Below are 25,217 nucleotides of genomic sequence, written 5' to 3'. Positions count from 1 at the left end.
ACCATCACTTTCTTGAAAGCCGATTGTAGTGTAGCAAACTTCCCCATGCTGTCAGTGTGGAGGAACGGCCTGTGAGTCTCGCATTCTGACAGCTTCATCTTAAGCCGTCCTCCACCCCCATAAAGAAAACACCACCATCCTAAATAAGTATGTCATTGGAAAACTATTGACCGCAAGGTGATGATTGTAGGTAGGAGAGTGTGTATGTGTGCAAGGTGATGATTGTAGGTAGGAGAGTGTGTATGTGTGCGTGTCGGAGGATGCCTTGGGTCATCCTTCTTTAGCCGTCATTGTGCAAATGTTCGGCTGGTGGCCTGGCCAAACACTGGCGTGTTTGAGTGTAGAGGGGCGGGATGTGTTTAGAGTTTGATTCCCACTGCAGTAAATGAAAACACAGTGGGTGATGTGTGTTTATTCCAAATACAGCTGCCTCTCAGCAGCCTCCCTCTCTCTCCTAACCTCTCTGGGAGAGCAAAGCACACCACCGCCTCATGGACGATCACCTGAACCCTAAGTACACACACAAGTAGAAATGCAGAAAATACACATTATGCACACACCCTAGTGATGCACACATGCACACACGTGCACCAACTTGCACACACACACGCACAGATGCACCAACACTGAGGTCTGGATGCTCAAATAAAAAAAATAAAAAAACATTCTACATGGAGAGATAGAATGTTCATAGTAGGCTACTACTAACTTGTGGGATGAACTTAGAGTTGAGTAAACAAATTGTATTATTATGTGGTCACTAATGTTGCTATGCAGTCAGTGACCTGTATGTCTACTGCGGATTATATTGGTTCCCAGAGTAGATTGCGTTACAAACCTTGTATTTACGTTTTTCTCGTCAGAAATGTGTTGCTCTCTCTCTAGCTTTCTGACAAATGCTTCCCTCTAGTGGTCACCGAGTGGGACCCCATATTAGCCAAAAAACGTAATGTAAAATAGTCTCAATCGTCATATTGTTTTTCTCTGGTTGAAAGTAAGAATTTGCCTCCATCTAGTGGACATTGTTTGACACTACTACGCAAACGCTCGCAGCTAAAAATCCCCAAGTCACATGAGTCGTTGGGACGGATTTGGACAGAAACCGTTATAGCTTTAAAAAGTAATATACATTTATTGACAAAGTTACGTTTTGTACTTCATCACTAGTGACATCACCGCATAGCTTTAATATTCGCGCAACTTCTACGTGCGCGTTCACGTTACAAATCTTGTGATCTCTGCTTTAGCAGTCTTGAGTTGCCAGGCAGAAAGTTAATGGTACACAAAACGGGAGATTCAGTCACTCGATGCACACCAATAACAACTACGTCTTTGCGTTATATATTAAAGGACAGTGAAGATCAATGGTCTGCAGGTAGAAAAATTGGGTTGGCACGAGAAGAATTATATAAAAACAAGGATATGACACCTCGATAGAGGAATACCTCCAAACCAGGCAACCTTTCAGCTGTCACGGAAAGAAGTAGGGTAGTTTGCCAGCCACGCACTTGATTCATCATGCAAGCCGGTGGGTCACAGGGAGACGAAACTATTTGAAATTCAATCAAATGTGACAGTAAGGAGAGAATACTGTTCATGGTGAAATTAACCCCACCATCGAAGACGGTCTATGATTGGTCTCAGCAAGAATGTGTCTTAGTGCTACAGTTAAAGCAAGTGGACAGTAGAGGGAAGGGACTGTACTGTACGAGCTTGTGTCCTTGTTGCTTCGTTTCTACTACTTAGCTAGCTTTAAGCTAGCGCTAACTAGCTTGCTAGTAAACTGTGTCTTGCAGCTTATCGTGTCAATGTAGCTAGCTAGCTCGCTTGCTAAACTATTAGCCACTATTCATAAAACCTATGACAACTTGTTTTGCTGCGTACTGCGTGACGTTGTATTGGTTTGAAACACCGACTGGTGGATTGCTAGGTAGTTGGTTGCTTAATAGTTATGAACAGTTATAGAAACAAGGCATCTTTTCTAAGCTCTACTCAGAGCCCTAATAGTAATAACAAAGGCTCATCAGCTGCCAGCAATAACAATCAGGAGTGGGACTTGGGAAATGATGTGTTTGTGTGCTGTTACGAGCAACCCATGGGCGAAAGAATGCAGGCCGGGATGCACTCTGTTCAGGCGGGCCTGGACAGACACCTGCCGCTACTCCGCGGCTCTCAGGACGGTATGATGCTGGGCTTGGAGAATGCCTTCCCCGGTTGTCACAACCAGAATTCTTCCGCAGCCTACCTCGACACTGGTCTGGACTACACCGTTAATGACAGGGATATTGGCGTTCCTCTGTTTGAGAGTAGAAAGCGGACTCGCTCCAACAGTTCCAGACACCGGTATGAGGTTGTCACAGAACTCGGTCCCGAAGAAGTGCGGTGGTTTTACAAAGAGGACAAAAAGACTTGGAAGTCGTTCGTTGGACACGACTCGTTGAAAATCGAGGTCGCGTACCGTAAATTCTGCGAACTGAACCCTGGAATAAAACGCCAGGGCACTGCAGGCACGGAGGTGAGGGGTGAGGAAGCGCCTAGCAGTGGGGTAGAGGTGACAAACGGGGGTATCAACGGAGTTGAGAGAGGTGGGCTGGTTCCTGTGGAGACAAGAACTAGCTGTTTGCATGGAGACACTGGGTCTTTGGAAAGATCCACCTCTACAGACGAAAGAGACTTTGACAACATCATCATCAACGTAGAGGCTGTCTGTGTCAGGGGGGGGCTGTATGAGGTGGATGTCAAAGAGAGAGAATGTTTTCCTGTTTACTGGAATCGTAAGTATAAAAACACACCCTCTCCCCTTCAGTAGTCACAACTATGTCCTGATAAATTTAGAGGTTTAGTGCGTAACTCTGTCTGTCAAGTCACAATAGCAATTCATATTTTCCTCCCAAACCACCAGGCAGCCAGGCAATGCCAGATGTTGTGTTTTTCATAATCCAGTCCTAATTCCTGCAGCCCAGCTGGGATGACCACCCAACATGGACTAGTTACTACACAGATTACCAACCCTTTCACTTAGGCTAACAACCTAGGCCTACATGGTTGGGAGGCACTGTCAGGGAAAATACTAAGTAGGCCTTCAAATGGGCCACTACAGATGCTTCCACCAATGCTGTACTGTAGCTAATAGCGACCCTGTTTGCTAGGCTGTTTAACAAGCTAGTGAGTATCTCTCTGTCCTTGCTCTTTCACCTCTCAAATAGACCCATTTACAACAGCCAGCCCCAGCTAGTCTTTCCAGCCTGGTGGTGCCTCTCTTAAGCTCTGCTGGAGCGTGCTAAGTAGGCCTATTTCATGGAGGTTTCCAAGAAATCCACCCGAGATAGATAGATACAAAGGTGAAGGAGCTTGCCAGTTTCTAGAAAGCCACTGATTACCAAAGCCAAGTATTTCCCCTTTTGTGTGGACACATCACAGTCAGGCACACAGGCAGAGTTCATCTGAGGCTGCAAGTGACAAGAGTCCGTTTTTCACTGCACCCATCCGTTTTATACTGTCAGTGAAAACGCTGCTAGTGGTCTGTCAGTCTGTTGTCGAACACTGTCTTTTGGTTGTTTTCTCTGATCTCCCAGGTTTTTGCATAACATTGAAAAACAAATGATCATGTTTGATGAGGGAAAGTAAAGGGTTAGTCGGTCTTACAAAGCATTCTTGACACCAATTAGAATTCAGGGTTGCGAATGCCCAGTGCTTGTCACCGGAGAATTATTTCATCTTATCGCCATGGTGTGATTAAACTTGGCCTCTCTCCACTCAAGTCTCAGAGAGATCTCTCTGTTGGATTAGCCTTCCTGGCGGGTCCACAAAGGAACCGTCCTGAGGCCCCCTTCACCGTGTTGACCACGGAGCTTCTCGAAAAAGAAACCCACCCACCCCGATTGGTAGCATCTACCCCCCTCTCTTTTCTTCTCCTCGTTTCTCCCCCTCTCTCTCTCTCTCGTTCCAGAGGCTTCTCTCACTCGTCTCTCCCTCCCTCCACAGAGCAGGACTGCATCCCCGTCATGCGGGGCATGTGGTTCATCGACGGCACCTGGCTCCCGCTGGAGGAGGACGAGAGTGACCTCATCGAGCTGGAGCACCTGACCTCTTTCCGCGGCCAACACATGCAGGACAGCTTCGAGTCGGACGTGGTCGCCAAGACCGTGGACAGCAAAGACGGTGAGATACCGGGGAGGCGTGGCCTATCCCAGTCCCATTCACCAGAGCAGCTGGACCTCCAGACTGTAAGGTACCCCTCTTCAACACCTGGGTCCTGGAGAGCTAACAGGGTTAAATGGCAGCATTAGACCTCGACGCAGCTCCCGCTCCATCAGCGTGGTTTCGCAGACTTGGATTCCAGCCCAGCGTTTACACATCTGACTCATTGAGCTCATTAAGCTCTCCATTGATTTGATTCAGTTGTTTTTTCGTCCTGGACTGGAACCCAAACCTGCACCCTGCCGTAGTTCCCTAGAACCAGTGTTGAATAGAGGACCTCTCTCTCAGTCTGTCTATAAGAAAGCTCCAGCTGCTACTATAACCATTAACCTAATCAGTATTCCAGCCAGAATTTCCTCCTAGAAGACATCTATAATGCAGTGGAATAGGTTGGGTGTGAGTTTACGTTCTCTGAAGGCAGCTCCTGTCGGGCTTAGTTAGGGACTCTGTGGCCGTCTTCACCCCTTTTCAGTGCCGTGAAAAATACGCCGAGTCATCCACCCATAATGATTAGCGAAGATTTCCCTCCAGATCAGGCAGCGTGAACGCAGGTGATGTAATGCTTGTGTTGATTGCGTTTTGCGCTAGTCCAGTGAGGATGCTTTTATATCCGGTTTGTGCTGTGTGAGTGAGACGTGTTGTGATTCAGCCCCTGTAATAGCCAGCTTGTGGTTCTACAGAACGGGAAGGGCAGATGGGAGGGGTGGCCGAGGCAAGGTGTCTCAAGGCAGATAGGATATTTCCAGAGAGTGAGAAATGTCTTCCGTTGGGAAATGTGTTCAGCAAAGATATGAGCCGGGTTCAATCACAAGGTGTCACGTAGGGAGAGACGGGGTGCATGCTGCTGTGTGAGAGGGGGAGGAGGGGGGGGAAGGGTGATAGGAGAGACTTCTCAGCACTATGCCTGGTGTGTGTGGCAATATTCTGCAATGATCTTGCTTGAATCCGAGCCCCAAGATAGTCTTTCTGTCTGTGGCTGAGACCTTGCCAGTTCCCTTATGACCGGAACACACACACACACACACACTCACACTTGCTCAGATACCATACATGTAAACCAGAGTGATAAAAGCAACTTCATGTTTGAGCACAGTGATTGATCATATTTGAATTAAGATGAATCTCTGGTGGTACAGTCTGGAAATGAGCCCCAACCACAGGCTGGGAATGCTCTCCTCTCCCCCGTGTGTCTGGCTGCATCTGATAGGGTAGAACCAACACACGTTGACACATGGCACAAAATAATATCCAGAGGAGCCGCGGTTCCAACACATGTCCCTAGAAGGGCTTGTTGTCAGCTTTCCAGTTGATCATCTGGGCTACAAGCATATACAGACAGGCTAGCAAGGCCCAGGGTGGAGTAGGGCTATGCAGGCAGGCCTGGGTGGTTTGGCAGGCTGGTTGGTCTTGTCACCACACCTCCTGTGTGTTCTCAGCTGCCCTGGGCTCAGCCAGATGCCCTCACGGAGAATCACATGATGATCAGAAACTCAGGAAGGTCACTCCTTAACTATGGTCATTCCCCTAACTAAGCACACAGTCACACACACATGCACGATTATGCACACGTAAATACACACATGCATACACACACACACACACACACGAAGGGCACATGAATCATATTCAAATAGTCATTGGTGTTTGAAATACGATACAAGGGCTTTGTGACATTCTCACACACACACACACACACCCAGACACACATTTCACGTGTAGATAAACTGCCACGTCACATGACCTTGTCTTGTCCACTTCGGAAAATCCATGCATCGCTGCACTCTCCGAGTTCCTCTCCGCTCTTTCACTTCACTGCATTGTCCTCCGTCGGACTGTATGCGTTCATAACACCTCAACACAACACTGCGTTCCAGAATGATCCCGTCCTAGTCTGTCAGATTAATAATAGCGCACCGGGACAAGACACCCTAGATACCTTTTTAATACAGAATGTTTTTCTCACTGTTGTTGGCGAGATGTTTATTATCCCGCGTTTATTAAGGATGTGTGTGTTGCCTTTTGAGGCCTCGTCCTCGTCTCCGCTGAGCACTAGTATCATCCTCACACCCCTCCACCACCATTGTCCTCTCTCTCTCTCTCCCTCTCCCTCTCCCTCTCTCTCTCTCTCTCTCTCTCTCTCTCTCTCTCTCTCTCTCTCTCTCTCTCCCCCTCTCTCTCTCTCTCTCTCCCCCTCTCTCCCTCTCTCTCTCTCTCTCTCTCTCTCTCTCTCTCTCTCTCTCTCTCTCTCTCTCTCTCTCTCTCTCTCTCTCTCTCTCTCTCTCTCTCTCTCTCTCTCTCTCTCTCTCTCTCTCTCTCTCTCTCTCTCTCTCTCTCTCTCTCTCTCTCTCTCTCTCTCTCTCTCTCTCTCTCCCCCTCTCTCTCTCTCTCTCCCCCTCTCCCTCTCCCTCTTCTTTCTGCCGAGAAGCAAATGAGGCAGAAAGCTGATGCCAGGGGAAGCCATACAGGCTGCTATCCAAGCATGAGATCAGAATGCAGGAAGGACAACCTGTACGCTGTTACAGCAGTATGTCCTCTCCCTCCCCTTCTACACACACACACACACTTCTTTCCTACGGCCCAAGTGACCACTATTGACTCGAACACACACACACATTTGGCATTACGTAGACATACCACAAGGCCTGCGTGCGCGGGTCTTACTGTTTGCCACGTTGTTGGCATTGCGGCGGTTGCCAGGTTTGACAGAGACGTGTTGACAGTTCGATGATGCGGCGCATGGCTGCTCCGAGGACTCTCCCTGCTGAGCCAGTAGATGTGGTGACGAGAGACACTTGACACAGGAAGTCAGTCTCACATGCTGGGCTCCCACTGCAACGTCGGTTTGTTGTGTGTTCGGTTAATGTACTAATGTCTGTTCCCAGCCATTGTTTGATGGCAAACATTGTCACAGGAGGGCAAGATCTAGTACGCGCGCACACACACACACAAGCTCTATGAGGCTCCATCCCCTTTGAACTGTGATTACATGCTGAATAGGGCAGGAATTAAAGAAGATGGGCATGTGCATTTATGTGAGAATGGGGGTGTCATAGAGAGGGTGGAAGGTGTGTATATGTAGACGTGAGGTGAGAAAAGTGTTTAAAGGTGAAATAAGTGTAAAGAGATTTGCATTTAGACATCTCGTGACAAAGGAATGTCCCAGTCTTTCATGCTCCTATCAGGGGAAGCAAGGGTTTGGTATGCGTTGACATTTTTGTACGATCATAAGTCAACACGCCAGAACCACGTTCCTCTCCATGGAGGATTTGATGGTGTTCCAGCCCTGCTAAAACGATAATCCACAGCTCCCAGCAGACCAGCTCTAATCTGGTGTGTAATCAGAACACCATTGTTGTTGCAGCAGGGGAACCCACACTAATGGACCCCCCCCCCACACACACACGCACACACACACACTACATGCTATCTAGGTCTATGAGCACAGTTTCACTTTTCATGTATCCATATTGACTCGCTGTGCTAAGCCAACAGCATGTACAGTATTGAACCCTCTGCTCAGGCCTTCAACCACAGATCATTAGAGCCGATGGGAGTTTATCAGCTGTCAATCTGCATTAGCATGGTGCTAAATGGCAATATCACGGCACAGAGGAGAGACAGTGATGATTCTTTTCATTTATGATCCGTGGTATCCTGCCTCCTCCAGCCCTTCCAGAGGAGCCGAGGTAGCCCTCCTCCCCACCTTGGAGCCCTGCAGGTGGGCATGCTGCCTCACACTGACCCCCTTCCTCCAACCTGACAACCCTGGTGGAGTCAGCAGGTCTCTGCTGAGTGAGGCCTTCTCTCTATCTCTCTCTCTCTTTCTCTCTGTGTATCCTACTTAGCTCGGTGTTGTTTTTTAAAACAGCCTGTCGCTTTTTCAGTTTAGCCTGCACTTTTTAGCCCAGACATGAGTGGTCGTATCAGTCGCAGCCGGGGATTAGCCCTCGATAGCTAGCAATCAGCGCTATTTATAACTTCTATTTATATATCTGAAAATGGAAGCTGAGGGAGAGACTGAGAGTAGAATAGGAGGCTTTTGTGACGGGTTGGAACAGGAATCTATTACTGCTGGCTTCCTCTAAAATGACTTGGTCAAACCACAATGACTTAATTATACTGCTTGGAGGAGAAACCATTTTGGACCCGACAGAGAGAAAAAGCTAGGCCTATGTCATACTATTTTGTTCTGAGGTACTATTATGTACTGTTACTACACACTTTTGCATACATGAATGTCATTATTAATGTCATTTTGTGCCCATTGTGTCTTGATTCCTGTAAGTTTTGTGTTTGACATGATGTATATCTTTAACTGATCAAAATGTGTGTCTGTCTCAATCATTAGCAGTCTCTCCTTTGATGGGCTGGTCAAAAGCCAAGTATGTTAACTGTGTTACAATTGGTCGCTGTTATGTTAAACAGACATTAAAGTAATTACAGCGACCAATTGCACATTTCTTTCCCAAAAGTATAGACCATATTGAAGTACAGTAACTAATAAAAATTGGCCTTAATAATATAATTAAGATGTTACTCTAGCTGTCTTGGGGGGCATTTATCAAGCAGTGTTGCGATTGGCTAACATATCTGTAACAGACCGGTGGACCAGACCACAACACTAGTTGATGAATGCCCTACATGAAGAGGTGGTGGTATCTTTGTGTGTGTGTGTGTGTGGCAGGCTCACCATGACTCACTTTCTCTTGGTTGTTAGTTCTCTCCCACCTGCCTCCTTTCTACCTCCCCTTTCTGTTCAAATGGAGCGGATATCAGACGAGTGCTAAAACTACATGTCACAAGCGCAAGCGTTGCCAAGGTACTGTAAAAAAAAAGAAGCTAAACGCCAGCAACTTTCTACACCTTTCTACCTCTGTCATAGATGCTGCAGCTCCCCCCGCCTTCCCCCAACCCCCCCCAGCGTAGAACCTTGCTTTGAATTGAACTGGATCCGTCTCTCCCTCTTTTTCTCTCTCTCTCTCTCTCTCTCTCTCTCTCTCTCTCTCTCTCTCTCTCTCTCTCTCTCTTTCTCTCTCTCTCTTCTCTCTCTCTCTCTCTCTCTCTCTGGCTCGCCCAGCTGTTCCCGAGACCCAGACTCGGTTGGACTTGGTTCCAGTACAACAGAGAGTTCTAGTACTTCCCTTATACTTCCTGTAGACACTGGGCCTACTGGTTCAGACCTCCCTTCTGTGGGCCCCAGTTTGTCGCTGCTGCTCTATTTGAGGACTCCCTCCAGTCTGTCTGTTAGGAGGACCAATCCTGTGGCTAACCCTCGCAATCCTGCTAGGGTTAGCCACTTCTCCCTCCTCTTCTTCTTCGCTCTCTCTTTCTCCCTCCCTTTTTGTTCTCGTCCTCTTTCTCCTTCCCCTTCAAGGCCCTCTGTCCTCTACTGATATTTCAAAGGGTCAGAGACCCTCTCCTCCCTCTCTTCCCTCTCCCATCCCTCCCTCTCTCCTCCCGTCCTCCTCGCCTCTCTCCCCACTCCGGCAGTGGGATCACATCTTAATGAACCTCCACTACTAGCCCAGCTGACACTGCCCCTCGAGGCCCCAGAACAAGGCCCTCGTTGAGAGGCAGAACAGAGGCTCCACTGAGGAGCCAGAGAGCAGCAGTCCCAGCCTGGCCTGGCCTGTCCTGCCCCTGCCCTGCTCTCTGTCCTGCCCCTGCCCTGTTCTCTGTCCTGCCACTGCCCTGCTCTCTGTCCTGCCCCTGCCCTGCTCTCTGTCCTGCCACTGCCCTGGTCTCTGTACAGTCCAAACCCACCAGGCTGTGGAGGATGAGACCCCTTTCTCTCTGTAAGACTGAGCAGAGCGGTCTTCCGGATTTTTCCGGGGGACCATTCTTGGAGGTCGTATGATCCTCCTGAAGCAGTGCAGCTTTTAGTAGACTTGGTATTTCACTGGTGAGGATATAAGGCTGTAATGTGTGTCAGGCCAGCCGTGTTGTCACGTAAGAGTGTCGAACACTGAGCCATTTTGACACACTGCTGTAATTAATTTGAGCAAAGGAGCTTTGCCCCGGTTTAGTGGCACCATTCCATATTTCAGGAAACTACACAAGATATCCTCATCTACTACTTCCTTTCCCTTCCTGATCATTTTTCTCTCCCTCTCTGTGTCTCTTTCTCTGTATCTCACTCTCTCCATCCCTCCGCCCCCGTTCGGCCAGAGTTGGAAATCTCCCCCAGTAAAACCTCTTAACCTCTTGCGACTGACTAGATCCTGTGCGTGCTTTGATCCCTGTTATCCCCCCCTCCCCCCTGCTCGCCACCAGGCGCAGATAAGCGCTGCCTTGCACTGTAAACCAGGAAGGGTCTGACCACGGCCGCCAGTGTCACTTCCTCATTGACGACATGCCCTCTGGTACGCCTGCCAAGCCTGGCGTCCTCCGTTCAAATGTTTTGGCACGTCGGTTTAGCCGTTACAGGACATCCTGTTTTACAGTGGACTCTCGGAACGTACCGGCGCATCGAAACGACTCTGAAAGGGCTCCTCCTTTTGTACTCCTTCTCCTTTGGACACATTCACACGGGGGACTTGCCAAGTGATGGCATGCACCCCGATTTAATCAGCCCTGCCAGGCCTGTTGCTTATACGAAGGAGCGGAGGAGAGAGACGAGGGAGCTGCTTCAGACCGTTGAGATGCACCCTAGGTGTGTGTAGTAGTCGAATGGGCTCTTCTTCCTTCCCCCCCCCCCCCATGAGTAGAGCAGACGGCCTCCTTGCTGTGGACGAGCCCTGTCGTCGTCTGTAGTGTTTTAGTGGTTGTGAAGCATGTTTTTCTCTCACGAGTGGCGTTCCTTTGAAGCACTGCAATGATAAATGAACTCCTGACTGCCTAACTGACCTCGACCATCGAGCGAAGGACCCACTGCGTGGTCAAATGATTTTTCCCTTTAGGTTTGTGTAAAAGGATTTCAACGGGCAATCATTTTGTCCAGAGCTGACAGCTATCTTTTCGGACAGTACTTTCAACTGCCTCTTTTCTCTTTTCCTTCACTGGGAGCTACATCCTAGCCTGTTACCAGGATCGCCACAACACTGACCCTACGTGAAGGGTTCATTTCTCCAGTCAGCCGGCCCACCCCTGCTCATCATCCCCTTCTCACTGTTTGGGGCCTGATTCACTTTCCCCTTGTTAGGCTGCTGAGGGGAGATTAATGGAGTTTCACAAACCTGAGCTCCCATGATTGGCCTTCACTACCTACCCCCACCACACTACTCAGCCAGTCAGCCAGTCACCCTCGACTTGATTAGATTAAGCCAGGGACTGTTAGGCCCTTTGCCCTAACCACCATGTGTCTCCCATTGAGACTCACCCCCCGCACGCTTGCTGCCGACCACTAAGGAAAGAGAGGGCAGGTATGAGAGGGTGAACATGGGGCAGGAGTGGGGGTGGGATAGACGCTAGGGCTAGCAAGCTAGCAGGAGCCGCTCCCTTGTGGTTGAGGTGGCCGGGCTGCGGTGTCAGCAGTCACCAGGACACCCTCAGAGAGAGAGAGTGACGCCGCGGAGAGGGAGGTCGGACGTGCTGCTCATGTCAAGTGGCCCCTCGTCTCCTCTCTCTCTCTCTCTTTATCTCTTTCCCCCTCTCTCCCTCCTCTCTTTCCCTCCCTCTGCCTCCCTCTGCCTCTCTCTCTCTCTCTCTCTCTCTCTTTATCTCTTTCCCCCTCTCTCCCTCCTCTCTTTCCCTCCCTCTGCCTCCCTCTGCCTCTCTCTCTCTCTCTCTCTCTCTCTCTCTCTCTCTCTCTCTCTCTCTCTCTCTCTCTCTCTCTGGGTCACTCGCCCTCAGGGTCACTCGCCCTCAGGGACAAACAAGTTTACCAGATAAGCGAACAGATGGGTGTTGAATCACTGTCTGCTTGCTCAGCGCAAACAGGAAAGGAACGGAGAAAACACACGGCAGCGTAGCTGTCACTTTGCTGTCTGCTCTCGTCCGCTCTTGAAAAACCTGTTCGTTGTGTCCCATCGCATACTTTTTATTCATGTTTCCCAGTCAACGCCATTACCGTTCCAGAAAATCACAGAAAGTTCTGGAACCTGCTGGCCTCTGAAGCAATTTTCTTGCCCTGTTTGGCCTCCTAATCCACCCTGATTGGCTCCCAACAACGCAGGGGACGGTTGACAATGCACTGGACCGATGCCAGGGTCTCTGTACTTCACTTGAGGAAGCCTGCTGTTCCTTTTACCGTAAAGACTGCGAAGGGATGACAAGGCCCCCCCCCCCCCCCCCCCCCTCCCCCAAGTCAACCGGTTTCATTTATCGTTCATGTTTTCAGTGATGAGTGTCCTGATTGGCTCCCTCTCTTTCTGTCAGCCATGTTTGCTCTCTTCCTCTTCCGGATGCCTGTGCCCGGTCAGAGACGGAGACACCGGTCCTCACTGGGCCGGTTGTGCTGCATGTCACCACCAGCACGCAGGCCTACGGCAGATGGATGAGAAAGACTGGAAATATGCCGTGTTGAGTGTGTGTGTGTGTCTTGTATTCCAGGTTTGTGTGTGTGTGTGTTCACTGTTGACAGTGGAGATCAATGTTCTCGCTTGCATTTGATCGAGCACTAGATTAGAACAATTGCTAGCTGTCTTGGTTGTTCTGATAGAGGCGAGAAATGTGGTGTTGGTTCACCGTTCTGTGTTGTCCCTGTCTTCACTTCCTCCCTTACCGCCTCATCCCTCACTCCATCCATCCCTCTATCCCTCTGTTCCTGCTTTTTGTTTCCTCATTTCTCCACCCAACCCTCTTTGTCCTCCACTGATCCCTCTCTCCCTCCCTGCGTCCTGCAGCCGTCCACAGCCTGAAGCTGAGCAGGACCCATGTGGACTGGCACAGCGTGGACGAGGTCTACCTCTACAGCGACGCCACCACCTCCAAGATCGCGCGCACCGTCACACAGAAACTGGGCTTCTCCAAAGGTTAGGGGTCGCTCGCTCTCTCGCCAACTCAGCCGTCTCTCGGTCGCTCATTCTCTCACTCATTCAAACTCATATTTACTTATTCACTCACACTCACTCAGATTTTGGAATCAGATCACAACCAGACACCTTCCAGCCTGAACTCTAACCCTAACCATGCTATGGTAATAATCATAGATATACTCCTCTATGGCTAGGGATCCGTGTTATAGTCAATTGTAACGTTTATTTTTTTATTGTGAAGTCTGTTTATCACGTTTGACTGGATCTACAACTTCTCAGCTCTCCACTTCATTTCCTGTGTGTGGGGATTAGGAGGAAAATCTGAATCTGTAGTTATCTCAATCTCCCCCGACACACAACCCCCGTAGCCAGAGCAAATCTCTTTACGCTGGGAAATCCCTGTCCAGACAGCAGCCGTGCTCTGGCTCTTGTCGTGCTGCTCTGGAGCCTCTAAAGGGAGGGGGTATAGCTCAGTGGTCAGAGCATCTGACTGCAGATCGAGAGGTCACAGGTTCAAATCACCCCCTGTACTGTACGGTGCTTTGAATGAAAGCGTCCCAAAAATGAACGTGTGTGTGTGTCTCCCCCCAGCGTCCAGCAGTGGGACCCGGCTCCACCGCGGCTACGTGGAGGAGGCCTCCCTGGAGGACAAGCCCCCCCAGACCACACACATCGTCTTCGTGGTCCACGGCATCGGACAGAAGATGGACCAGGGGCGCATCATCAAGAACACTGGCATGTAAGTGTGTGTGTGTGTGCGTGCGTGCGTGTGTGATGGGAGTTTTGGTTATGTGTTTCGAGGATGTAGGTGCGTGTTTCTTTTTCTTTTTTCTTTAACTTTGTATAGGCATGTGAAGAACACATGACTCCAAATTAAGCTGTGGTCATGTGTTGGTTGTGACATGGTATTACTAAGTGCACACATCCACTCTGTTTACTGCCCTCTGATGTTCTCTGCCATGGAGACATTAATAGTCATGGAATGAAGTGCGTGTGCGTGCCTGTGTGTTATTGTTCCTAGTGACCATGTGACCATATCGGTCAGGTATTATTACCAGACACCGGTCTCACCTGTTGTCTCCCTGCTTATGACTACCTGGTTGGCCGCACACTCGACTGTTCAAGGAATGCAAAGTCACGGCTGTAAATAACAGGCCATCGCAACATTCATTTGAAACCTTTCCTCCTGAATCCAACCCTCCAGAACCTCGGCCCCGCCCTCCTCACTCCTTGCTAGGAAGTGTACTGGAAGTGTACGGCATGAGAAGCATCTGTGATAGAGAGAGATCGTGCTCCCGTTAATGCCGTCTGAGTCTGCGATTTAGAGGCGTTGGACCAGACACCACTGTTAGTCTCTGTTAGTCTCTGCCCCCAAACACAAACACCCTCGTGACGCTAGCCACTCTGACGTCTGCAGTCTGTTTTTAGACTCCCATCGCTCCACCTGTGAGGGTGCTCTTTGTCGGTGCTCTTTGTCGCTCCAAAAGGTTGACCTTTTGGAGCAGACCCTTTCAGTGGTGGATAATTGACTGGTTTAGCCTGGGGACTTCACTGGGTTCTGGCGAGGGCGTACTTAATAACAGGGCGAGATGCGTGCAGACACACACTCTCCTGAAACAAGACAGTACATGTTGTATGAGTCTTAAGATATTCACTCGGTCATAATTGTCTTTGGACTCATGATAATTGATTTGACAGCGGAAGCATTATGGTAAATTACATTTGTTTCAAACACTTTAAACAGCTTGTGAATGTTTTCTCACTGCTATGGGCCTATATATAGGCTTGTCCTGGCTGGTGTACAAGTAAAGCGGTACTATCTGGCCCTGGCCCATCCAGCGTGTGAGTGAGTGTGAGTGTGAGTGTGAGTGTGAGTGTGAGTGTGAGTGTGAGTGTGAGTGTGTGTGTGTGTGTGTGTGCGGGAGGGTTCGAGTGTGAACTCTCTGCCAGGGGCTTAGGCCAGCTAAGCAGGTAAAGTAGACGAGGTCAGGGCGGCCAGGCCTCTAAGTCCCGCACGCAGCCCGCTGGATTACAGGGCCGAGGAACAGCAAGTCCGTCAAAGAGTAAATATCACAGCTCTGGTTAACCTAACCAGCTGTCTTTTCTTATTCTCTCGACCTCTTTCTCGCTTTATCTTTATAACCACTCGGGGGAGGAGACATCACATCAAAAGCCTTGTTTTCTACGAGGGGCCGTGCATGACTTCTGAGCTCTTACTACTAGAAGTGATTGCTCACGATGCATATCTGTACACGTGTGAGCGTTTTCACATGTACAATTGGTATGTCATTCCAGTGGTGCATATGGAAGGCATTCTCAAGTCAGACCAAGATAAGCGAAAGCCAAGAGCCAGCGGGGTGGAAACAATGAAAGTGGATACATACCACCCTTCAAACATCGGGAGTGCTCCGTGCACATTCTTTTGTCGCCTCTCGTGTAAAAGGGCGCCAACTCTCCTGTCCGTCATACTGTAAATGTATGCCCTGTAGCCGACTGTTTCCCCCCACTCCTCCTCCACACCCATGTTTGAAATACAGGAAACCTAAATGTATCTAACCAGATCCAGCGAATCGCTTCTTAGTATGATCCTCTTGAAATGTCTTAAGTGAAGGGCTTTAGGTTAAGACACAAAGGCGGCACTGTTAACGAGCTCGCCTGCAGTAGCAGTGTTGATTTAGTCAGCGCTAGGCTGCAATGTAGCCCGCTAGTGTGGCATTCCTGTGGGCCGAAGCTAAGCGCACCTAGCCCACGCTAGGCTAGGCTATAGTGGCTACGTAGCAAACGAGTGAAGGCTCATTAGCATCGCCGCCACAGGCCAGTTCACCTAAAGGTTACTGCCACCCCCTCAAAAACAACCTCCCCCATCTCCCTCCGCCTCTCTTCACCTCCCTCATTTGATTCCTCCACCTACTTCCATCTCCATTCTAATGTAATCACACAGGGACAAAAACAGAAGCACAAACAATGTCGGTTGCAGTAGAGGATGATTAGCTGACCCATACGAGGCCTGTTTAACCTTGTCATTCTGACTGTGTACTTAAGTGCTGGCATGAAAATGCGCTGTGCATTACAATGTGAAATGTGGTTCTGTATACATAAATTGTGTGTGTGTTCAGGCTAAGGGCTGGCGTGAGGAAGATGGAGGAGCAGCACTTTTCCGAGAACACGGAGGAGCATGTGGAGTTTCTGCCCGTTGAGTGGCGCTCCAAACTGGCTCTAGACGGAGGTGAGCTTGTGCGTGTGTGGTAGAGACGGAGCGTGTGTGGTAGAGACGGAGCGCGTGTGGTAGAGATGGAGCGCGCGTGTGGTAGAGACGGAGCGCGTGTGGTAGAGACGGAGCGCGTGTGGTAGAGACGGAGCGCGCGTGTGGTAGAGACGGAGCGCGCGTGTGGTAGAGACGGAGCGCGTGTGGTAGAGACGGAGCGCGTGTGGTAGAGACGGAGCGCGCGTGTGGTAGAGACGGAGCGCGCGCGTGGTAGAGACGGAGCGCGCGTGGTAAAGACGGAGCGCGCGTGGTAGAGACGGAGCGCGCGTGGTAGAGACGGAGCGCGCGTGGTAGAGACGGAGCGCGCGTGTGGTAGAGACGGAGCGCGCGTGGTAGAGACGGAGCGCGCGTGTGGTAGAGACGGAGCGCGCGTGTGGTAGAGACGGAGCGCGCGTGTGGTAGAGACGGAGCGCGCGTGTGGTAGAGACGGAGCGCTCGTGTGGTAGAGACGGAGCGCGCGTGTGGTAGAGACGGAGCGCGCGTGTGGTAGACGGAGCGCGCGTGGTAGAGACGAAGCGAGCGTGATAGAGACGGAGCGCGCGTGGTAGAGACGGAGCATGTGAGGGAGAGAGTTATGGTCGTATCGTACTGAGCTTGTTGTGTTGTGGGTGTGTTCTCAGACACGGTGGACTCCATCACCCCGGACAAGGTGAGAGGACTGAGGGACCTTCTGAACAGCAGTGCCATGGACATCATGTACTACACCAGCCCCCTGTACCGCGACGAGGTGATGCACGCACTTAAAGTTAGCCAGGAACGCCAAAACCTTGAAACCGACATTCAGTAAAAAAATGACCCCCCCCCCCCCCCCCAGATCACCAAGGGCCTGACTCAGGAGCTGAACCGCCTCTACTCCCTGTTCTGCTCGCGGAACCCCGATTTCGAGAAGAACGGGGGCAAGGTGTCCATGGTGTCCCACTCGCTGGGCTGCGTGATCGCCTTCGACATCATGACAGGCTGGGACCCCGTGCGCTTCTGTCTGCAGGAGCACCAGGACCTGGAGCAGGAGCTGGACCTGCGCTGGATCAGCTACGAGGAGAGACACCTGCTGGAGCAGCTCAGGCTCACCAGGAACAGGTGGGACAGGGGGAGAGGGGGGGGGGGTGTATGGTTAGGGTTTAGAGATTTTGAATGTGAGTGCATCGTCGGGCCCCGTTAGGATAGAACAGCTAACTTTTGTTTTGTTTGTGTGTGTGGGTGGATGGATGGTGTGAAAAGAAAAGATTGAGACAACCTGTTAATAGCTATTAATGTGTCACACGTGACCTGACCTGTCTGTCTGTCTGCCCCTGTCTGTCTGTCTGTCTGGTCCTCTCGTCCATTTGTCTGTCGGCCTCCTCTCCTCCCAGGCTACGAGAGCTAGAAGATAAGCTCCAAGGCCTGGAGGCATCCAAGCCCTCCGCCCCCCCGGCTCTCGGGTTCAAGGTACGATTCTGCCCATGGGTACTCTTATCTGCAGAGCTGAAGAGGGGTCTGAACATTCCAGACACACTCCTGTGGAGGCAGTCACTTGTTGCTGATGAACAAGATAGACCACTGGTATTGATACAAGCTATCTCTCCTTTTCCTCTCTTTATGTTACCCCCCCCCCCCCCCTTCTCTTCCCCAGGTGGAGAACTTCTTCTGCATGGGTTCCCCCCTGGCTGTGTTCCTGGCCCTTAGAGGGATCCGTCCAGGGACCAGCGGATCCCAGGACCACATCCTGCCTCGCGCCATCTGCCAGAAGCTCTTCAATGTGTTCCACCCCACCGACCCTGTGGTAGGGCACCCGCAACCAGCGCACACAGACGCACACACACTGTACAAAGATCATGAAGCCAGACTCTCTTAACACGCACAAACACACAAATGACCCTCTATATGCGTGTGTGTCTCTCCCTCCCTGCAGGCCTACCGACTGGAGCCTCTGATCCTGAAGCATTACAGCAACACCTCCCCGGTCCAGATCCACTGGTGCAGCGCCACCAGCCCCACCCCCTACGACCAGATCCGCCCCACCTTCCTCAACCCCTCCAAGGAGCCCACGTCGGACACGGAGAGCATCCCCAGCCCCAGCACGTCGCCCGTCCTGCCCCGCAGGCACTACGGGGACTCCATCACCTACCTGGGCAAGGCCAGCATCATGGGTAAGGTCCATCACCTACCTGGGCAAGGCCAGCATCATGGGTAAGGTCCATCACCTACCTGGGCAAGGCCAGCATCATGGGTAAGGTCCATCACCTACCTGGGCAAGGCCAGCATCATGGGTAAGGTCCATCACCTACCTGGGCAAGGCCAGCATCATGGGTAAGGTCCATCACCTACCTGGGCAAGGCCAGCATCATGGGTAAGGTGGCAGCAGCCACCCCCACCCCCCCCCGGAGCGAGGTGTTTAGTTTTCATGACACGTTGATGTAATTTGCTGTGCCTCGTTCGGAAATTAAGAGGAACTTGATCGTCCCACGAAGAGGAACATTGTGAAACAAAGAGATTAGGCTTTTCATCCATGCTGTCGATGCCATAAAATACAAACATTCTGAATACAAAAGCGAGTCAAATATTTTCCTGTAAGCACACATACTGTTAAGGCACAATCGAAAGGGTCTAAAAGATCTTTTAAAGCCAAAGAAAGGAGTGTTTGGCTTCCACACAAAGCCCCAGTAAAAGCTTGCTTATTGTGTTGACTCTCTGATCCTGACTGGGGTCTGGAGCCCATAACTGGGCACATTTCATTTCCCTCTGAGCTTAGCTTGCCCAGCAGGTGAAATCCATGCCCCTCCTCCCCCCTCCTCTCCATACACCCCCCATGACGCAGACATGTCGAGACCCTGTCCCCTCGTTAGCCAGCGCAGTGTGAGCTAGCACAGTGTGAGCTAGCACAGCCACAGCAGGTGAACAAGGCACGTCACAGCAGGCGTCTGGTGACGTTTGCATGGCCTATAATTAGCCCAGCTGTACCCTGAGCTACAATTCTAGAACCTTCTGCACCTGCCTCATTCTTATTCTGCTCGGCTCTGGACGGCAGAAGCTCATGCGGGCAATATTGCCCTCTTGTGGTGGGAAGAACCCATCCAGCTGCAGTGGTAGTGTGTTTATGGTGTGTCAAGGGGGTAAGATGGCTGAGCGGTTAGGGAATCGGGCTATTAATCATAAGCTTGCCGGTCCGATTCCCGGCCGTGCAAAATGATGTTGTGTCCTTGGGCAAGGCACTTCACCCTACTTGCCTCGGGGTAATGTCCCTGTACGTACTGTAAGTCGCTCTGGATAAGACCGCCTGCTAAATGTAAATGTTTATGGACACCTACAGGTCTGTTAATCACTGTCTCTCTTACCCTCTCCCTCTCTACTTCATCCTCCCTTTCTCTGTTTCCCATCCCCGTCTCCTCGGCTTCTCCCTCCCTCTCTCCTCCTCTCCCTCTCTCCTCTCCCTCTCTCCTCCTCTACCTCTCTCCTCCCCCTCCTCTCCCTCTCTCCTCCTCTCCCTCTCTCCTCTACCTCTCTCCTCCTCTCCCCCTCTCTCCTCCTCTCCCTCTCTCCTCCTCTCCCTCTCTCCTCCTCCTCTTCCTCCCGTGTCTCCAGGCGCGGCCAGTATAGGAAAGGGCATCGGAGAGATCCTGTTCTCTCGTTTCTCTCGCTCCAGCAGCCAGCCCTCAGTGTGCGGAGGAGTGGAGGGAGGCTCCACCTCCGAGGGGGAGGAGCCCAAGAGAACTGTGGACAGCCAATCAGCAAACGGGCTCTCCTCCATGTCCCAGTCCACCTCCACGATCGCCGACACGTCACGTAAGTCTCATCACCATAAAGTTATACACAGGTTGCTCACGGGCCTTGGGGATCCTCCATGTTATGTTAAATCAATTTTACTTCAAAGATAATCTTTCTAAAATTAGATGTTTGGTTTTTTGTTTGTAAACGGAACAACTTGAACTTTGAAGGTGCATTGCTGCAGCCTTTAATTTGAGGAAAATTGTCCCTGAAAGTATTTTATACTTCTGAGGTTAGAGCTGGGGAACAGTATATCCACCAGTCACATTGACTGTACATGATACATGAAATATAAAGAGATGTCAATTCCTTGTGTTAGGACAGAAAATGTTTCACCCACATCACAATAGTGCTCATCCATAGAGCATTGGCTATTCTCCACACAGTACTATAGCAGTGAGAATAGCAAACCTCTGTCAACACAAGTGGACTGTGTTCTGTGTGCTCTGTCTCAGTCTCTTTTTGTCTCCGCCCCCACAGTGGAGCTGGACAGGCGCATCGACTTTGAGCTCCGGGAGGGCCTGGTGGAGAGCCGCTATTGGTCAGCCGTGACTTCGCACACAGCCTATTGGTCCTCGCACGACGTGGCGCTCTTCCTGCTGACCTTCATATACAAGCCGAGGGACCCGCCCCCGCCCGCGGAGGACAGCCCCGAGCTCGAATAAACACACACCACCTACTGAAACGCACGCGCACACACACACACACGCGCACACACAGTCAGAACGCTACCTTTCTGGCTTCTGACTCTAACTCCCTCACTCTTTTTTATACTTACTTCGACCTGCACTTACGCTAACACACGTGGACCTTGTATCTCGGTAGGAGGGGGTCTGCTCACCCTGAGGGTGACTTGGTGGCCCCCGAGGAGGTGAAGGAGGGCCAGCCTGTGCCTGTGAGACCGGTCCCACACAGCGAGCTCTCTGGAGCATGGGACCCAGCTGCAAACCTGGGGGTCTAGGGCTCCTCCTAGAGGCGGGAGAAAGAAGTTCAGCCCAGACCCAAACTCCCATCTCTGTCTCTCCCATAGGCTCTGCGTAACGGAGCTTGTGTGATGCACAAGCTTGCACCTTCCAGTGTAACTTCTCTTCCTCTCTTGCTATCTCTCTTTCTCTTCTTTCTCTCTATTTCCCTGTCTAGAACTCTCTGCCTCTCTCTTTAACGACCTTTGCATCTCAACATTACCAAGCAAAACTCAATGCAATTTCCTAAAGGGGTCAAAATATTATTTATGTAGTTGAATGTTAATATATTTCCCTTTCAAAAGAATTTTGAATATTTTGTTTTTATTTAGCTATGATTCAAAATATTTCATTTTTTTATTCTGTGAGGACAATACCTCTCTTTTTAGCACTCCACCATTTTAACATGGTGTACTAAAAGAAAAAGAAAAAATCACCATAATTATTAGTATCGACGATTCGACAGCAGTATATCCTTCCACCATGTCTTCTGTCTCCCAGCCGGATTGTGGTCAATGTCAGCTAAATTGGATGGTCTCTCTGGCCCCAGGTAAAACAGTGGCATCAATCTAAAGCTCACCTGATGTTTCACCTTGGGTTTTAGACCCTGTACAGACATCTATGTGGTGCTCAAGCTTGGTGAAAGGATTCATTTCGCTTGCTGCCCACCTCGGTATGTGACACAACTGTTGGGATTCTCCAACAATGTCATGTTCAACATATACAGCCGTGTAGTAACCCAAAGCAGATAAAGCCCTTTCCTGTACGTCAAGTTTGTAGTTTATGCAATTTAAGCGTCCAATCGAAACAGATGGACATTATTGACATTTAAGTCATTGGACGGGGGAGCTGTCACTCAAGAGCTTCGACTCTCAGCTGAACTCTGACTTTTCCTGCTTCTCAGAGAGAAGCTTCTCGAAGCTCGTGGGACCTCAGCAAACCTGCAGGCACTAACACGTTTACATGGATACCCTGATTACTAATGCGTAGAGAAGATGTATCATTATTTTTGTAAATCTCTTTTTGTGTGAGCGACAGGATTCCAACAGGTGGCCAAACATCTTAGTCTTTAGCCTGCTGCGTTGCTACATAGTGGCTAAGTTAGACTGACTGAGCATTAGAAGTTACTAGGGCATTTTTAATCTTGTAGAAGATCTTTGAGCTGTTCTGAAGTCAGCTTTCAACTCTAGTCCAAAAGGACAATCCGCTGGGTAACATCCAGGCAAGATATGCAAAATATGTGAATTTGTTTATGGCTGACGAAAGAGAAACACAATGCCTGTATGGTTTTGCATGGGGATCGTTGGTTTATTTTCATGGAAAATAAATGTATATGAGGCATGGTAGAAAGAGTGCCAACACTTGTCACCTGACAACTATAAATGTGTAGTTTTGTAGAATGAAAAATTGAACTAACCTCGAATTACTGATTTTTCAGAATATGTCTTGGCAAAGTTGAGTTTCCTCCAGACAGATGTGTGTCTAATTTCTGCTTTGTTGTTTGTGGTTGTAAAAGATGGTTGTTTCATTTGCTGTGACACAAACACCTGCTAACAGCTGCAAACTAAGCTAAGGGCTTTACCAAGGTCCCCTTACTACAGATACTCCAGGGATAGATCATGGAATAAACTGGTTGGGGATCATGGCAGATGCATGTAGGTGTGTGAGGGAGGAAGGTCTAACTATCTAAAAGAACGAAGACTAGGATGTTAAGAGGACCAGAGAACTAAGATTAGAGTTGTTCTGAACCCATGATTGAGTGAATAGGCTACGTGTATGTAAGGACATGAATGCAGGTGGACCTTGCATATATTTCTCTAATGCTATGAATTGCACAGATCTGCTTTTAGACATTAATGCTTTGTGTCCTTTCTTAGTTTCTCCGAGGGGGTGCTACAACTGGACGACAGTCAAAGAGAGGCAATAGACAGTGCCTCTATTCTAACACACATGGACCTAAAAAAACAAACCCTTGCTGAGTGTGTAGGCTTGGGACCTGTGTAGAATTCCTTGCACACCCTCCATCCTTTCCTGGAGATTACACTGATCTGGCTATGGTTCAATTGGTAACAGCTGCAATGGGAAGCGCATGCTTTCACCTATGAGATCATGTTAGATCAGGGCTTACCTAATGGAAGGCGTCCCATTCCTACAGGATTGGAACACAGCCCCAGTGTGTCACCGAGGGAGGTTAGCAACGCTTCTGTTGCTGTTGTATTTTGAAGAATTTGAAAATAAGCTCCACTGTTGCGTCGGCATGTCAGGATGGTGATGGGGTTGTAAATGTGTGGGTGGAGTTTCTCAGGACGCAATTAAAAAACCAGATCATCTCCACAACTCTGAGAATAGAACAACTGTGTTCATGCACAGCTTGATAGTCACTTTTTTTGTGACGTTTTTGTGTTGTTTCTTATCAGCCTGTGTTCTCAGTGGTGAGGCCATGTGGTGTATCTAGGGAGGCGTTCTCAAACATCAGGGGGAGGGTGTGTCATCACACTTGTGGTTGTATCATTGGGGCTGATGGTGGGCCGTAAGCCACAGGGAAGGCCAAGCAGAAGGGCTGTTCCAGATCTGTATATGGTTTGTTTTCACCGAGCTGTCAAAGTTGTTTTCAAAGCGTGATGGGTCACTCTTGGAAGCGGCCTGCTGTCCTTCAGGTGATGTGAACTAGTTTATTTCATCAAGGAGTGTCTGTGTCTCTAAGTTGAAAGAACCTTTTTATTACCAACATGACTGTTAATTCAACTCTGAAATGATGTATGCTGGAAAGTGATTGGCTGTCCCCAAAGCTGTGCAATAACCCATGCCTGTAACGGATTCCAACTGCCATCCGGAACAATGTATTTATTTCCTTTTAATAAAAATATTCTTCTTTTTTTGCATACAATGACTGTATTCTTCTTTTCTTTCTTACATCTGCTATTCCTAACTTAGTCTGTCAAGGTCCCAAGGATGATGTCAACACAAGTCTGGTGTCTGGGCAGTCTGTCTGGACAAGGGGTGCTGAAACGTGTGGGTGGATGTTTGGAAGAAAGACATCCTCTGCTTATTAAGACACAAGAGATCTCCCCTATCACACTCCTGGAAATGTACAGAGCACAATAGTGGTGTGTGTTGGTCTGAACCTTAGAAGGAATTCTTTCCAAAGGGTCACACACTGGCTTTTTATTTGATTTATCCAGACAGCCACAGCTGATGGATTGCTTATGAATAGTGCTTTGTGTGGACTCCCTGTATTGAATGCTGATCCGTGGCCCTGTTGTAGGTTAGTAGCTGGACTTGAATGTGGTTCAACCAGTGCTGCAATTCTCAACACATACTCAGATGTGCTCTGTTAAATGGGGACTGAATTGTATTGACATACTGCAGTTTAGTTTTTCTCCACTAGGTGGCAATGACCTGTTGACAATAAAAAGCCAAACAATGGCCCCCGTTGACCATCTGTTCCTGGGAGACCCCATTTCCACATCCACGTCCCTCCACTGTCCAGAATTATCATCTGACAGTCAGTAACTAGGCTACCACTGCATTCCTATTAAAGCTGGAACTGTATAAGTGACATTGAAGTCATGTGAAATACTGCCACTCCCCTTCTTCAGAACTCACTCAATTAGAGATTAATCAATTGTCTGGAGTTCATTGAAACTGTCATTGACACCAGTGCCGCCTCTCTCTCTTCTCCTCACTCTCCTCAATCTCTCCTTTTTCTATCTCTACTCTCCCTTTTTTCTCTCTGTCTCTCTCTAATACACCATGGCCTGAGCAGAAGTCTGGATCTGGATCCTCTTATAGGGTCACTAGCAGCCTCTTAGTCCAACTGCACTCCTGCACTGCATCTGACTGCACTGTTTACTCTGCAATTAAAACAGAGCCTATAAAAGGCAATGTGTTGGCTGCCAGACACTGACACGGGGGTCGGAGCAGCAGGGAGTACGTTATAAATCGCTTTGATGCAGACCATAGTCAAAAGCCCAAATTCCAGAGCTTGGGCTAGGGCTGGAGTTGAAGACTGAGTTTAAAGCAAGGGCTGAGGGTTTGAGTTTAGCGGTGTTGTCTGGGCAAGGGCTTGGGCCGGGTCAAGGATGGAGTTGGAGGTAAAGACAGCGTTTGAGACTGGGTTTAGGATTTGGGCTT

The 25,217-nt window shown here is 49.6% G+C and overlaps 1 protein-coding gene across 2 annotated transcripts; it reads left to right on the top strand.

Moving 5' to 3' along the window:
• Positions 1–1,557: 1,557 nt before the first annotated feature.
• On the top strand, positions 1,558–23,959 carry ddhd1a (DDHD domain containing 1a). 2 transcript variants are annotated; one of them, XM_067243332.1, is made up of 13 exons: positions 1,558–2,774; positions 3,985–4,161; positions 8,918–9,019; positions 12,984–13,112; positions 13,707–13,854; positions 16,232–16,341; positions 17,001–17,107; positions 17,195–17,457; positions 17,730–17,805; positions 17,990–18,139; positions 18,269–18,506; positions 19,939–20,139; positions 20,602–23,959. In XM_067243332.1, the coding sequence occupies exons 1-13, from the start codon at positions 1,952–1,954 to the stop codon at positions 20,784–20,786; spliced, it is 2,709 nt and encodes a 902-aa protein (XP_067099433.1). In that variant the 5' UTR covers positions 1,558–1,951; the 3' UTR covers positions 20,787–23,959. The 2 variants fall into 2 exon arrangements, with proteins under 2 accessions (XP_067099433.1, XP_067099434.1); XM_067243333.1 differs by lacking the exon at positions 8,918–9,019.
• Positions 23,960–25,217: the final 1,258 nt, after the last annotated feature.

Source organism: Osmerus mordax, chromosome 9, assembly GCF_038355195.1.
Source record: "Osmerus mordax isolate fOsmMor3 chromosome 9, fOsmMor3.pri, whole genome shotgun sequence".
In the NCBI taxonomy this organism is placed as follows: domain Eukaryota; kingdom Metazoa; phylum Chordata; class Actinopteri; order Osmeriformes; family Osmeridae; genus Osmerus; species Osmerus mordax.
The sequence above is the reverse complement of the archived record's forward strand: the minus strand, read 5'-3'. Positions and strand labels throughout refer to the sequence as shown.